General features: G+C 40.4%; 1 protein-coding gene across 1 annotated transcript; it reads left to right on the forward strand.

Moving 5' to 3' along the window:
• Positions 1 to 946, forward strand: LOC130025206 (olfactory receptor 502). Its single transcript, XM_056116152.1, has one exon. The coding sequence runs from the start codon at positions 2 to 4 to the stop codon at positions 944 to 946; it is 945 nt and encodes a 314-aa protein (XP_055972127.1). The 5' UTR covers position 1.
• The last annotated feature ends 16573 nt before the right edge of the window (positions 947 to 17519 follow it).

The raw sequence follows: 17519 nt of genomic DNA on the forward strand, positions 1-17519 counted from the left end.
CATGGATTTCCTGGGGAACAGAAACTACACAGTAGTAACAGGTTTCATTTTACTGGGATTAACTGATGACCCCGTTCTTCGAATAATTCTCTTCATGATCATCTTTTGCATCTACCTGGTGACCATCTCGGGCAACTTAAGCACAATCACTCTTATCAGGGTGTCTTCTCAGCTCCATCATCCTATGTACTTTTTTCTGAGCCATTTGGCTTTTGCTGATATAGGCTATTCATCTTCTGTCACACCGAATATGCTTGTAAATTTCTTGGTGGAGAAAAACACAATTTCCTATCTTGGATGTGGCATCCAGCTTGGTTCAGCTGTTTTTTTTGGGACGGCTGAGTGCTTCCTTCTGGCTGCCATGGCCTATGATCGCTTTGTGGCAATCTGCAACCCACTGTTGTATTCCAACAAAATGTCTACACAAGTCTGTGTTCAGTTACTTGCAGTGGCTTACACAGGGGGTCTTTTTAATGCTTCATCCTTCTCTGCTTCATTCTTTTCTTTGTTCTTCTGTGGACCAAATCAAGTGAATCATTTCTTCTGTGATTTTGCTCCTTTAATTGAACTCTCATGTTCTGATGCCAGTATCCCTGCAGTAGTCCCCTCCTTTACTGCTGGCTCCATCATTGTGGTCACAGTGTTTATCATAGCCATTTCCTATGTCTACATCCTCATCACCATCCTGAAGATGCGCTCCACTGAGGGGCGCCAGAAAGCCTTCTCCACCTGCACTTCCCACCTCACTGCAGTCACTCTGTTTTATGGCACCATCACATTCATTTATGTGATGCCCAAGTCCAGTTACTCAACTGACCAGAACAAGGTGGTGTCTGTGTTCTACATGGTGGTGATCCCCATGCTGAACCCTCTCATCTACAGCCTCAGGAACAATGAGATTAAAGGGGCTTTGAAGAGACAGCTTGCTAGAAAGATATTTTCTTAGTGATGCATGTTATTTTATATGTTTTTGTAAAAAATATTATATAACTATAGCAATAAAAAGAAATTGTGTGTCTGTGATCCAAATGTATCAGTTGTATGCCATTCAGGTTGAGATTTACTTCTAAGTGGTGTACTTTTTGATATCAAATTTCAAATCAGAGACCCATGTTTCCTCACTTTAAAAATGTTGTGTATTGGTTCAATGAAAAAAATAACTAAATTATTTACACACAATTTTTTAAAAATATACCTGTAATTCTCTATGACTGAACCCATTTTGAATGTAGTTTATCTGAAAACATGTATAAGGAGCAGAGTGATAGTACAGTGGCAAAGGCACTTGCATTGCAAGTGATTCGAACTCAGGTTGATCCCAGGCACCACAAATGGTCTATGGCTTTCCAGGAGTGATCAAGAGCCCAGACCTAGGAGTTAAGCTTTGATCACTGTCAGGTGGGCCTCAAAATAAAAAAACCAAAACAAATAAATAAATAATAAAGTAAAAACAAGTGTGATAACTGTAGTTAAGCTTGAATATGTATTCAGAGAAAATAAGCATGTACAACCAGAGATAAAATTGGAGCAGGAAGATTATTTTTTTAGGGATGGTTATTTCACCTATATTTTGGTTCTTGGTCTTTGGCCCCAGTAACCATGTGGAGATCCTTAAGATAAGGATGACATGGTCTGACACTTCTGTGATATTAAAACTGGTGTGTTCTGGGAGATGCATGCTGAAAGTAGACTATAGACCAAACATGATTGCCACTCAATTCCTCTTTTGCAAACCACAGCACCCAAAAGGAGAGATAGAACAAAAGGGAATGCCCTGCCACAGAGGTAGGGTGGGATGGGGATATGGGAGGAGGGAGGGATACTGGGACTGGTGGTGGTGGAGAATGGGCACTGGTGGAGGGATGGGTGCTCGATCATTGTATAATTGAAACCCAAGCACAAAAATTTGTAAGTCTAATATTGTACCTCATAGTATTTCACTAATAAAATTAAAAATAAATAAATAAACAAAAAAACTGGTGTGTTCATCATGCTGGGGCAAAAGGCAGCTGAGATAGAGAAGGGACGACCAAGTAAATGATGCTTGGAGGGCTCATTTGGAATGGGAGAAATGTGCTGAAAGTAGACTATGGACTGAACTTGGTGGCCACTTAGTACCTGTATTGCAAACCCTAACACCCAAAAGGATAGAAGGAGTAAAAGGGAGAGGGGCGGGGGTGAGAGGGGGTGTGGGGAGGGTGGCAGGAGTGATATTGGGAACATTGGTGGTGGAAAATGGGCACTGGTGAAGGGATAGGTCCTCGATCATTATATGAATGAAATGTAATTACAGAAGTTTGTAAATCTGTAACTATCTAATGGTGATTCATTAAAAAAATAAAGATAATAATAATTTAAAAAACTGGTGAGTTCAGGGTCTGGGGAACTAGTATAGGGGTAAGGTGTTTGCCTTGCATGTGGTGGACCTGGGTTCAATCTCTGGCACCACATATGTCCCTTAAGTCTCATCAGCAGTAATCCCTGAGTGAAGAGACAGTAGTAAAATCTGAGAAAAGCCATATCTTAAAAACAACCAAATAATTAAACAAAATTCAAAAACCTGGTGAACTCATTGTGAGAATGAGCAGTTTCCTGAACTTCTTAAGGGCTAAATAGGACAAAGTCTTGGGGTCTTGTTCATGGTCAGGTTTTGATATTCATTCAGGTAGCTGGGAAATCAGAATTATGTCACTTCTGATATTGTGACTGCTCCATGAAGGGGTTTAATCAACCTGAATATAGGATATGTGACACTATTTAATCTCTTGTCCCACTTTAATGTTTCAGATGAAGTCTCTGGGTTTTCAACAGGCTTAAGGTCATTAATAATTTCGTTCACTTTTTTTTATTAATTCATGTACTTAAAGTTATGTTCATTTATTTCTATATTTCAAGGACTGTCAAAGATCTTTGGGAATTAAGGTAATAAGAAGCTAAACATATGTGCCGTAATGGAATTTATCTTATATTATAGGAAAGACAAACAAGGCAGTGAATCAAACAATTAAATGGAGTTGGTTCCTTGGAGAATAGACTAGCAGAACAGAGTAAGAGAGAATGACACGCTAGGGGAGGGAATGGTAATGTAGGTCTCACTAGGAAGATACATCTAAAACAATACAACTAAGACAGGAGAGATAGTACAGAGGTAAGGTGATTGCCTCGCATGTACCTTCAAACCCTAGGGATCAAACCCTAGTTCCCTGAGCTTCACCAGGAGTAATTACTGAGTGCAGAACCAGAAATAACCCTTGAGAATTGCTGGAAATGACCTCCAAAAAAAAGCAAAGCAAGAATGCAAATGGTGAGGTAACTCACCATTCATTTTTTGAATATGGGGTTACAGAGTTTAGTTGCTGGAGAAAAGTATGTTTGTGCAAATTTAGTGTTTTTTATTCCTGCAAATAATTATTTTGGGGCTTCTTGCCAACAAATGGCAGGATTGCTGTTTCAGTCTTTAAATCCTATGATGAGAAAATTAAGCACATGGTAGAATTTTAGATGTCTCGGTTTTATGCTATAGCTTACAGATAATCAGAAATTGTCTCACGAGGAACTGTGAGAACCAGAGAATCTCAAATATAATATAAAATATTTTTTTGCTCTGAGACAACTGGACAAGTCAGAATAAAATGTCAACAACTTAGGTTGTAAATTTACTGTGTTTTGGAATGAGAAAGGCATTATTTAAAGCCCAGAGATGGTCCATTTCATAATTCTGATTGGGGCAGAAGAACATAACTAAGCCTTATACAGATTTTTAGTATGGAGAACTAAAGAATTTCAGTCCTGAGCATGAATGTAAGTTGGCTAACTAGATAAGGTGACTCAGAGTGAAGTGTCTAAGTAAGAAAATGAAATTAAATATATCAAAATATATTGTTCCTTTAAGTATTTAAATTCTACATCCAGATTGAATTAAATATAATTATTTAAATACTATATGAAGAGTATGCTGGGGACATTAGTGGTGGAGAATGTGCACTGGTGGAGGGATAGGTGTTTCATCATTGCATGATTGACACTCAAACATGAAAGTTTTGTAACTGTAACTTGCAGTGATTCAAGAAAAGCTAAATAAATAAATAAATTTTTTAAAAGTTAAAAAAAAAAAACTATACCAAATAAAAAATAAAGACCTGGGTAAAGAAAATAAAGAGTGAAACATGGTTGTGGGAGAAAATTACAGATCACAGAAACAGAATTATTAAAGTTAAGAAAATTAATAGATACAAGCTATTCCTTTAGTTAAAAGATAAAAGACAACATGAATAACACAACAGTCATAAAAAAACATTATATAAGAAACCATAGAATTTCATAAGTGAAAGATTGAACATGCAATAATTACGTTAAGCACTTTGCTTTGCTAAACATAAATCTAGCAGGTTTTCTTACTGGATCCTAAGAGATAACAGAGGAAAGAAATTCATTTTAACTTAGAAGCCTTAAAAACATAATTGGAAGCAATATCTCTTATAAAATTGCTATATATATTACCATGGTTTTGGCATATATTTCTATTTACAAGAACTATAGTTTTGAGAGAAGCAAATGCATAAAACAATATATTGCTACATTTATTGTCCATATTTCAGGTACATTTTACAATAATTTTTGCTATGAGGCTTGATGCTTACACACAGTTGACAAGGAGCGATAGCACAGCGGTAGGGCATTTGCCTTGCATGCAGTCAACATGGCCCACCCGAGTTCGATTCCTCCGCCCCTCTCGGAGAACCTGGCAAGCTACCGAGAGTATCTCGCCCACACAGCAGAGCCTGGCAAGCTCCCCCTGACGTATTCGATATGCCAAACACAGTAACAGCAAAGTCTCCAATGGAGACGTTACTGGGCCCGCTCGAGCAAATCGATGATCAACGGGAGGGGAAAAAAAAAATAATGGAGCTATGGCACAGTGGTAGGGCATTTACCTCGCGCATGGCCTACCCGGCTGAGCCGTGTTTGATTCGTTCACCCGTCTCAGAGAGCCCAGCAAGCTACCAAGAGTATCTTGTCTCCATTGTGATGCTTGTTGTCACTGCTTTTGGCATATCGAATACATCACGTGTAGCTTGCCAGTTTTTGCCATGTGGGCAGGATACTCTCGGTAGCTAATTGGGTTCTCCAAGAAGGGCGGAGGAATCGAACCCGGGTCGGCTGCATGCACTACCCACTGTGCTATCGCTCCAGCCCACATGTAAACCTAGGTTGACTATATACAAGGCAAGCACCTTACCACCTGTACTATCTCTCTGACTCAGAGAGATAGTAAAGTATAAATTAGTTTATATTAATTAATTCTTTCTAGTATTAATGATAATTAATTAGCAGGTCTACGTCAGTGTTATTGATGCATATTGACCCTCTCACATGACAATAAAATTTAATAGCCATGGAAAAGTTTAAAATGCAGTTCTTAACTAGTCCAAATAATAAATATGTAATACTTTAACTATTTTTGTAGTATATTTAACGCCCTTTTCTTGAGTAGTGTGATGGACAAAAACTGATCATTACAATCAATACTACTGAACATATAACAGAAATATAGTGCATGTTTTTAGAACACAGCAATCAATCTCAGAAAATATTTTCTTTTGAGAAGCAATAAATGTATGCATCTTAGAAAATAAAGCTAATTTTAACTTATTTTAATAGCTTTTATAATTAAGTTCTCTAAATACTGTACTGAATAAAAAATTTATTAAAATTATGGCTAGAAAACATATTTTAATGTTTATATTATGTACATAAATGTCTATACATTCACATGTTAATATTTCTATGTGTTTATATTTTATATTAATTTTAACTCATGGATCAAGTAAATAAAATTAGAAAATAACTAAATCATAAGAAAAATTAATGAAAGAGGCATATTGAAATAAAAAATAAACCCTAAAGTTAATAATACTTATATTCACTTCGATAAGTAGAAAAAGTAATAGTATACAAAACCCACGGGGGTATACAAGAAAAATAGTTATACAATTTTAACAGCAGCAAATGACCATATAACCAATAATTCAAAAGTCTGAAAGGTTTTAAAGTAACTTTTTGATTTATCTTGAAAGTAACAAGAAACAATCTAAAGTGGGTAAAAACAGGTATAACAATAGATTTTAATATATTGATAAAACTGTGTCATAGTTCAATGCAAAATATTGATAGGAAATAAATTAGAAAGTAAAATTAAACTTATTAAAATAAATCAAACAAAAAACGCAAAGCAGGAAAATCATATTAAAAGAATGAAATCAGTATATAAAAACCTTCTCACAAAGATAAAGGACAGATACCTCACTTAACACATTTTACCAAATATTAAGACATTTCAGCTGTGAGATTATAGTGCAATTACACAAATTTATAGGCACATAAATATAGGATCCAGAGATTATCACAACAAGCTCCCGGGAGAGCACAAGGCAGAGTCTCCTACCCTGTGTCTGACTATCCTCGCCAGGGCCCAACAGCTGAAGACCTCCAGGCCCCAACCAAGGCCTTACTGGGGCCACTCTCCACACACTTGGATAAGCCTCAGACATAACAGAACTGGCAGAGGAACCCATGTGTGTGGGACCCGGGGCTGAGATCTCCAAGCCTGCACGGTTTGGGACTGGACCTGTCAGTAGCTAGACAGTTACACCCTCCAACTGCCGTGTAACCCCAACAACGGCCAGGATCCAGAGATTATCACAACAAGCATTCGTGGCCACGCAACTATTTATTTACTTTTCTCTATGTTTTCAGGGTACCTTAAATATCCTTAAATATCCAACCCACACGGCAGAGCCTGGCAAGCTATCCGTAGTCTATACCAAATAGACCAAATTGATATGCCAAATCCAGTAATAAATGGATCTCATTTCCCTAACCCTGAATATGCAGAGTCGAGAAGAATATGGAAGGAGAGGCTGATTAAACACCAAGGCAGACATAGGCTGCCAAAACGCAGAAAAACAAAAATGATTGTCTGTACTTTTAATGCTCGTACGCTGGCATCTGCTGCATCCATTGAAGACCTTATGATACAAGCACGAAAGATCAAGTACGACATCATTGGTCTGACCGAAACGAGAAGACATCAATCCCATCATGCTGTTTTCGACACTGGAGAAGAACTGTTCCTTGGAACATGTGATGAAAGAGGCGTCGGTGGTGTCGGTATGCTTGTCAACACAAACTTAGTCACGAACATTGATTCATTTGAATGTCTAACAACCCGAATCGGACGATTACACTTGAATAAATGTAGCTCACTACCGACAGTTTCTATCTTTGTTGTCTATGCACCAACGTCCAGTTATGGTGAAAGAGAAACAGAGAAATTCTACATGGAGCTGGAAAAGTTCTATAAAGAAGATCACACCTTCTACAAGATCATTGTCGGTGATTTTAATGCCAAGATAGGACCAAGAAGATCAGTTGATGAACTCCACATCGGAACCCATGGCCTGGAATGGAACGAACAGGGTGACAGACTGTCTGAGTTCATCATGTCAACCAAAACCTTCCATGGTAACTCACAATTCCAAAAGGCTGAATCTAAACGTTGGACATGGGAGTCTCCCGATGGACGGTTCCACAATGAAATAGACCACATCATATTCAATCGGCGGTTTTGCCTAACCGATGTTGCTGTTGTCCCAAAATTCCAAACGGGATCAGACCACCGTCTTCTTCGTGCAAAATTCTACCTCACAGAACGAGGAGAAAAGAATGCAAGGTTTAAGAAGAGGACTCCCAGAACAACCACCAACTGGGAGCTCTTTGGCTCTATTGCGGCAACATGGGAAGATGCCGTCATTGACAACATTGATGAGGAATACGATCGAATGATTCAGCACCTCCATGATTGTGCAAGGAATGCCAAGAGAGAGATAACCACAAAAAACCGTCTTTCTTCGAACACTCTTGAACTTATTCGCCAACGTGGCTTGGCACATGCCTCAGGCAACCACAAGCGAACGTCCGAACTGGCAAAACAGTGCAGAGAAGCCATCAAGGATGACCTCAAAAACAGGAGAGCAGCAGTACTGGTAGATGCAGCAGAAGCTGGGAAAAACATTCGTAATGCCCGCCTGTCCTTCACCAACTACAAAACCAAGATGACTGCCCTCCGACATCATGATGGATCTATCACATCTTCCAGAAGGGCAATGGAGAAGATTATTCATGACTTCTACTCAGATCTCTTTAATAGCCACATCCACTTGCCCACATACCACATACCACATGATGGATATGTCGTTCCCAATGTTCTCCCTTCTGAAATCCAACATGCCATCTCGTCGGTAAAGAAACAAAAAGCACCTGGCCCAGACAAGATCAGACCTGAACACCTGAAGAACTTACCATCAGTACTCATCAATACATTGGCTCGACTCTTCACACGCTACCTGTCTGAAAGCAAGGTTCCATCCCAATGGAAAACCAGCAGGACTGTACTACTATACAAGAAAGGAGACATCCACGACATTGGCAACTATCGCCCAATCTGCCTATTATCTGTCATCTACAAACTATTCACTCGAGTCATCCTGAATAGGATTAGCAGAACACTAGATGAAGGACAACCATGTGAACAAGCTAGATTCCAAAAAGGATTCAGTACCATCGAGCATATCCACACAATAATCAAGCTCATTGAGGTATCTCGGGAGTTCAAGATGCCGCTCTGTCTAACGTTCATTGATTTAAAGAAGGCCTTTGATTCTGTTGAGACGGAAGCGGTCATGGAAGCCCTAGCCAATCAGGGCGTACAAACTCAATACATCAGGATCCTTCGTGAGTTCTATTGCGGATTCACTACCAAGATCTCACCATTCTACAAAGAAGTAATCATCCATATCAAGAGAGGGGTTCGGCAGAGTGATACCATTTCACCAAAACTCTTCAGTGCCACCCTCGAGAACATCATGCGACGACTGGAATGGGAAAACATGGGAGTGAAGATAGATGGTCGGCAACTACACCACCTCCGCTTTGCTGATGACATCGTTCTAATAACACCAAACATCAGCCAAGCAGCACAAATGCTGAACGACTTTGACCGTGAATGTGGAAAGGTCAGACTACAGCTGAATCTTACGAAGACAATGTTTATGAGAAACAGCCTTGTTCCTGACGCTCCATTCGCTCTCAACGGAACCACCATCTCCGAATGCAACAGTTATATATACCTAGGTCGAGAAATCAACATGATGAATGACCTGGCACCTGAGTTGCGCAGGAGGAAGAGAGCGGCTTGGAATGCCTTCAAGAGCATTGAAGAAATAACTAAAAGGACAAAGAACCTCCAGCTACGAACACATCTCTTTGATTCCACTATTCTTCCTGCATTAACATATGCCTCAGAGACCTGGACCCTACGAAAACAGGATGAGAACGCTATTCGGGTCTCTCAAAGAGGAATCGAAAGAACTATGCTTGGAATATCACGATTCACTCAAATGAGAGATAGAATCCGGAGTTCTGATCTTCGTCAACGCTCAAGAATCAGGGACGCTGTCTCATTTGCCAAGACATCAAAAATCAGATGGGCTGGACACGTAATGAGGTTTACAGACAACCGCTGGACTAGAGCCATTACTGATTGGATTCCACGAGACATCAAAAGATCACGTGGACGCCCACCTATAAGATGGTCAGACTTCTTCGTCAACACCCTAAATGATCGGTTTGAGGCTCTACATGTTCCTAAAACGAACAGATACCATTGGGCTACGCTAGCACGCAACAGGGATGAATGGAGACGTTACTGGCACCCGCTCGAATAAGTCGATGAATAACGGGGATTAAGTGATTAAGTGATTAGTGAAGTAATGACACTGAGAATATTCTTGATTTTTAAAATCTAAAGAGAGCCACAAGATGAATTATTAAACAACTTTATAAAACTGGGTTGAAAAACTTCTGGATTATGAGGTAAGTTCCTTCTACCCAATTTTGTTAGGAGATTTTTATCACAAATATTGTTCAATCACAGTTTCTATGCATTTATTGGTATAATCATATCAATTTTTATCAATTCCATTTGATTCTAGTATGTAATCTGTTTGTTTTTTGGGTTATGCCCAACGTTGCTCAGGGCTTGCTCCTGACTCTGTGTTCAAGAATCACTTATGGTGGGCTCAGAGAACCATATGGGGTGCTTGGTATGCAACACAGTTCGCTGTATGCAAGGCAAATGTCTTACCCACTGCATTCTCTCCAGAACCTCGTCTTTTTAAGTTCTTATTGAGCGATAGCACAGTGGTAGAGCGTTTGCCTTGCGCGCAGCTGGCCCGGCCAAGCCGGGTTCGATTCCTCCGCCCATCTCGGAGAGCCCGGCAAACTACCAAGAGTACATCGCCCTCATGGCAAAGCCTGGCAAGCAACCCGTGTGTATTCAATATGCCAAACGCAGTTACAAGTCTCACAATGGAGATGTTACTGGGCCCGATCAATCAAATGGATGAATAATGGGAGGACCGTGACCGTGATTGAATTTGGTTAGCTAAGATTTTGTTAATACGCAGCCGTAAGCGGCTGCCGTGTCCTCTTCACTACTCACGCGGCGCTCATCTCATCTCAAACCCAGGTCAGCCCAGCCCCTGGTGTGTGGCCCCGGGACTTCCATCTCTCCCTTCGGGACCTCAGGCATCCCGGCAGACGCCTGGAGAAACGCAGCCGTGAGCGGCTGCCGTCCCCTCTTCACTGCTCACGCGGCGCTCATCTTATCTCAAACCCAGTTTTCCGTAGAGGTGTGGCCTCTTCAGAAGTGGGCGTGGCTTCAGAGTGGGCGTGGCTTCAGAGTGGGCGTGGTCTATTTTCCGGCCGGTGGTCACTTACGTGGCTGCAGGTTCTTTTCCCATTCTAAGGAACCTAGTTCCCAAGGAATTTAGTCCCCAACCTACTCAGCAATATGAAGAAACAAAGAAAATCCCCACCACATGTGGAGGACAACAAAAACAATCCAGAACATTCTGTCGATACAGCTCACCTAAGGGATCTCTCTCATACAGAATTTAGATACGATGTCATCAAGATGTTCAATCAACTCAATGAAACGGTCAGACAGACAGCCAGTAACACCACAGAAAAAATCAACAAATTACGCGAAGAAATGAGAGCAGAAATGTCACGATTAAAAGACTCTGTAGATGAAATGAGAAACTCAGTTTCTTCTCTTAAAAATAGAATGACCGCAGCTGAAGAGAGAATCAGTGAGCTGGAAGATCAGCTGCACCAAGCCAACACGGAACAACAAACAGTGGCAAGGGACCTCAAAATAGCTTTTCAGAGAATCAGAGTCCTAGCAGATGATTCCAAGAGGAACAACATTAGAATCATGGGACTACCTGAAGCTCAGGGAAACAATCCCAACGAAAAAAACACCGTCAAACAAATCATTGCTGAAAAATTCCCAGAGCTCCGCAATGCAGCCATTCAGGTTCAAGAAGCCCGAAGGGTGCCAGCTAAAAGAGACCCCAACAAAAACACTCCAAGGCATATCATAGTTAGAATGATTGATGCTGCCGATAGAGACACAATACTGCAAGCAGCAAGGGCAAAGAAGGAAATCACATACAAAGGAGCACCCCTTAGATTCACAGCAGACCTATCAGAGGAAACCCTGCAAGCCCGAAGGCATTGGCAAGATATAGTCAAAAAACTCACTGAAATGAATGCTTCACCAAGAATACTCTATCCGGCTAAACTCTCCCGCAAAATTGAAGGAACAGTACACTATTTTCTAGATAAACAGCAGCTCAGGAACTTCATAGACTCAAAACCAAACCTAAAGCAAGGCCTAAAGGGGCTACTATAAGACAAGACAAACCCTACAACCACAACACACCCTACAGAAAATGACACAAAACCCCATAACCATACTCTCTCTCAATGTCAATGGTCTAAATTCACCATTTAAGAGACACAGAGTGGCAAAATGGATACAGAGACAGAACCCAACATTCTGCTGCCTACAAGAAACTCATCTCAACAGCCAGAACAAACACAGACTCAAAGTCAAAGGATGGAAAACAATCCTGCAAGCACACAGCCCCTTCAAAAAAGCTGGGGTGGCCATACTAGTATCCGACAACATTAATTTCACATTGAAAAAGATTAGAAGGGACAGTGAAGGCTATTTTCTCTTCATCAAGGGATACATACAGCAGGAAGAAATCACACTCTTAAATGTATACGCACCTAATGAGGGAACAGCTAAATATCTAAAACAACTGCTAACAGATTTTAAGGAGGACATCGCTACCAACACAATAGTACTTGGAGACTTCAACATCACCTTATCAACTCTGGATAGATCAACAAGAACAAAACCCAGCAAGGAATTATTGGCTTTGAAAGAAGAAATAGAAGAGAAAGGGCTAATAGACCTATACAGAGTTTTACACCCCCAAAAGAAAGAATACACATTCTTCTCCAGTGCGCACAGAATATTTTCCAAAATAGACGATGTTCTAGGACACAAAACATACCTCAACAGAATCAGGACGATAGAAATAGTATCAGCCATCTTTTCAGACCATGACGCACTGAGGATAGAAGTGAATCACACACTGACACGGAGAACAAAATCAAACACCTGGAAATTAAACAACTCGATGCTGAACAATGAGTGGGTCAAGAACGAAGTCAAGGACGAAATCAAAAGATACCTGGAAACAAATGAGAATGAAGACACAAACTACCAGGACTTATGGGATGCAGCGAAAGCTGTATTAAGGGGAAAATTTATAGCTCTGCAAGCATATCTTAGGACTGTAGAAACGATGCACATAAACAACTTGACCTCACAGCTCAAGACCTTAGAAAAGGATCAACATGTTGAAAGAGCCTAAATCAGGCATAAGGAAAGAGATCATAAAATTTAGAGCAGAAATCAACGACATGGAAAACAAAGAAACAATCCGAAAGATCAATAAAACCAAGAGGTGGTTCTTTGAGAAAATAAATAAGATAGATAAACCACTAGCAACACTCACAAAGAAACAGAGAGAGAGAGCCTTAATAAATCGAATCAGAAATAAGAATGGGGATATCACAACAGAAACTAAAGAAATTCAAGAGATCATCAGAGACTACTTTGAAAGTCTGTATGCCACGAAACAAGAGAACCTAGAAGAAATGGATAAATTCCTGGATTCCTATCATCTCCCAAAGCTGAAGCAAGAAGATATAGAGTACCTGAATAGACCTATTCACATCAAGGAAATTGAAACTGTAATCAAAAGTCTTCCCAAAAACAAAAGCCCAGGTCCAGATGGATTTACTAGCGAATTTTTCCAAACATTTAAAGAGGACCTATTGCCAGTTCTTCTCAAGCTTTTCCAGGAAATTGAAAAAATGGAAACTCTCCCAAACAGTTTCTATGAAGCCCATATCTCTCTAATACCAAAAGGAAACAAAGACAGCACAAGAAAAGAAAACTACAGGCCGATATCCCTGATGAACACGGATGCGAAGATTCTCAACAAAATACTAGCCAATAGAATTCAACAACTCATCAAAAAGATCATACATCATGACCAAGTAGGATTCATCCCAGGGATGCAAGGATGGTTCAACATTCGGAAATCAATCAACATAATCCATCATATCAACAAAAGAAAAGATAAAAATCATATGATCATATCAATAGATGCAGAAAAAGCATTTGACAAGATCCAGCACCCATTCATGATGAAAACCCTTGCCAAAATGGGGATAGAGGCGACTTTCCTCAATATAGTTAAAGCCATCTACCACAAACCTACAGCAAACATCATCCTCAATGGGGAAAAACTGAGAGCCTTCCCCCTAAGTTCAGGGACGAGACAAGGATGCCCACTCTCTCCACTGCTGTTCAATATAGTACTGGAAGTACTTGCAATAGCGATCAGGCAAGAAAAAGATATTAAGGGCATCCAGATAGGGAAAGAAGAAATTAAGCTCTCACTATTCGCGGATGACATGATACTATACTTAGAGAACCCTAAAACCTCTACCAAGAAACTCATAGAAACAGTAGACTTGTATAGTAAAGTGGCAGGCTATAAAATCAATACCCAAAAATCCATGGCTTTCCTATATGCAAATAGTGAAAGAGAAGAAAGTGACATGAAGAAAACAATTCCATTCACAATTGTGCCCCAGAAAATCAAGTACCTAGGAATCGCCTTAACTAAGGAAGTAAAGGATCTGTACAAAGGTAACTACAAAACGCTACTTCGGGAAATAAAAGAGGACACGAGGAAATGGAAAAATATCCCCAGATCATGGATGGGGAGAATCAACATTGTCAAAATGGCAATACTTCCCAAGGCACTGTACAAATTCAATGCAATCCCTATAAGGATACCCACGACATTCTTCAAAGAAATGGAGCAAACACTCCTGAAATTTATATGGAACAATAAGCCCCCATGAATAGCTAAAGCAATTCTTGGGGAAAAGAAAATGGGAGGAATCAACCTACCTAACTTCAAGCTCTACTAAAAAGCAGTAATAATCAAAACAGCATGGTACTGGAACAAAGGCAGAGTTGCAGACCAATGGAACAGAGTTGAATATACTCACATCTCCTCCCAAACATATAATCATCTAATCTTCGATAAGGGGGCAAGAAAAGTGAAATGGAGCAGGGAAAGCCTCTTTAATAAATTGTGCTGGCAAAACTGGACGGCTACATGCAAAAAAGTGGGCTCAGATCTCTGCCTAACGCCATGCACAAAAGTAAAATCGAAATGGATTTATGACCTCAACATCAGACCGGAATCCATAATGTTTATTGAAAACAAAGTTGGCAAAACTCTCCACGATATTGAAGTTAGTGGTATCTTCAAAGACGTCACGCCACTGGCCGAGCAAGTGAAAACAGAGATAGACAAATGGGACTATCTTAAACTAAGAAGCTTCTGCACCTCAAAAGAAACAGTGACCAAAATACAAAGACAGCCTGCAGAATGGGAAAGAATATTCACCAAATACACATCCCACAAGGGATTGATATCAAGGATATACAAAATACTGGTTAAACTACACAAGAAGAAATCACCCAACCCCATCAAAATATGGGGCGAGGAAATGAACAGAAACTTTCGCAAAGAAGAAATCTGAATGCAAAAAGGCACATGAGAAAATGCTCTACATCACTAATCATCAGAGAGATGCAGATCAAAACAACAATGAGATATCATTTCACACCACAGAGACTGGCCCACATCCACAAGAACAAAAGCAACAGGTGCTGGCGCAGATGTGGCGAGAAAGGGACCCTCCTTCACTGCTGGTGGGAATGCAGGCTGGTCCAACCCTTTTGGAAAACAGTATGGACGATTCTCAAAAAATTAGAATTTGATCTCCCATTTGACCCAGCTATAGCACTCCTGGGAATATATCCCAGAGAGGCAAAAAGGTATAGTCGAAGTGACATCTGCAATTGTTTGTTCATTGCAGCACTCTTTACAATAGCCAGAATCTGGAAAAAACCTAAGTGCCCGAGAACAGATGACTGGTTAAAGAAACTTTGGTACATTTACACAATGGAGTACTATGTAGCTGTTAGAAAAGATGAAGTTATGAAATTTACATACAAGTGGTACTACATGGAAAGTATCATGTTAAGCGAAATGAGTCAGAAAGAGCGGGATAGACACAGAAAGATTGCATTCATCTGGGGAACATAAAGCAACAAAACGGGAGACTAACACCCAGGAATGGCTCAGATTAGTACCAGGAATTTTGCTCCATGACTTGAAGGCCAACCACATGTGCTAGGTGAGAAGGAAGCTCAGATAGAGAAGAGAGCACCAAATAAAGGGTTTTGTGAAGACCCTCCCAGGGTGGGAGAGACATGCTAAAAGTAGTCTATAGACCAAACATGATTGCCACTCAATGCCTCTCTGGCAAAACACAGTACCCAAAAGAAGAGAGAGAGAACAAGGGGGAATGCCCTGCCACAGTGGCAGGGTGGGACGGGGAGGGGGAATGGGGGGTGGGAGGGATGCTAGGACCCGTGGTGGGAATGGATGGGCACTGGTGGAGGGATGGGTACTTGATCATTGTATAACTGAAACCCAAGCACAAAAATTTATAAAAAAAAAGATTTTGTTAATAATCTTTCTGTTTATGAAGGAAATGGGTCTACAGGTTTTTTTTGCTGGTGTCTTTTTGGTAAGTACAATAAAATTGATCTCATAGAAAATGTTCTTTTTTTGATTTTTTTTAATTAGTGAAACACCATGAGATACATTTGTAGACTTACAAACTTTCATGATTGGCTTTCAGTTATACAATGATTGAGGACCCATCCCACCACCAGTGCCCATTCTCCACCACCAATGAACCCAGTAGCCCTCCTACCCCTGATCGATCCTCCCCCACTCTGCAGCAGCTCTGTGGCAGGGCATTCCCTTTTGCTCTGTCTTCACTTTAGGGTGTTGTGGTTTTCAATAGAGGTATTAAGTAGCCTTCATGTTCAGGCTATAGTCTACTTTCAGCAGACATTTCACATCCCGAGCAAATTCTCCAAACACCCTTTACTTTGTGTTCCCTTCTCTCTCTGAACTCCCTTTCCCCCCAGCATCTGCTGCTGGCTTCCAAGCCATGGAGCAGACCTCCTGGTACTTAACTATTCTTGGAGGTTCGTCTCCCATTCTGTTACTTTATATTCCCTAGATGAGTGCAGTCTTTCTATGTCTGTCCCTCTCTTTCTGACTCATTTCATTTAGAATGATATTTTCCATGTAGAATCACGTGTATGCAAATTTCATGACTTCATCTTTTCTAACAGCTGCATAGTATTCCATTGTGTAGATGTACCAACGTTTCTTTACACAATCATCTGTTCTTGGGCACTTGGGTTTTGTTCATATTTTGGTTATTGTGAACAGTGCAGCAATGAACATAGAAGTGCAGATGTCATTTTGACTAAGATTTTCGCATCTCCAGGATATATTCCCAGGAGTGGTATTGCTGGGGCAAATGGGAGCTCAATTTCTAATCTTTTGAGAATCATCCATACTGTTTTCCAAAAGGGCTGAACCAGTCAGCACTCCCACCACCAGTGAAAGAGGGTCCCTTTCTCGCCACATCCACGCCAATACCAGTTGCTTTTGTTCTTTTGGATATGGGCCAGTCTCTGTGGTGTGAGATGATATCTCATTGTTGTTTTGATCTACATCTCCCTGATGATTAGTGATGTGGACATTTTCTCATGTGCCTTTTAGCCATTCAGATTTCTTCATTGAGAAAGTTTCTGTTCATTTCATTGCCCCATTTTTTGCTGGGGTTGAATGTTTTCTTCCGGTGGAGTTCAACCAGTGCTTTGTATACCCTTGATATCAACCCCTTATCGGATGTGTATTGGGTGAATATCCTTTCCCATTCTGTAGATTGTTTTTTATTTTTGTCACTGTTTCTTTTGTGGTGCAGAAGATAACTAGTTCAATATATTCTCATTTGTTCATCTCTGTTTTCGCTTGGTTGGTCAATGGCATGTGATCTATGAAGATACCACTAGCCTC

Source organism: Sorex fumeus, unplaced genomic scaffold (genome assembly GCF_029834395.1).
Source record: "Sorex fumeus unplaced genomic scaffold, SorFum_2.1 ptg000030l, whole genome shotgun sequence".
NCBI classification, from domain to species: Eukaryota; Metazoa; Chordata; class Mammalia; order Eulipotyphla; family Soricidae; genus Sorex; species Sorex fumeus.

Excerpts from the sequence above, each read along its gene's own strand:
- LOC130025206 (XM_056116152.1), top strand. The coding sequence starts at position 2 with ATGGATTTCCTGGGGAACAGAAACTACACAGTAGTAACAGGTTTCATT.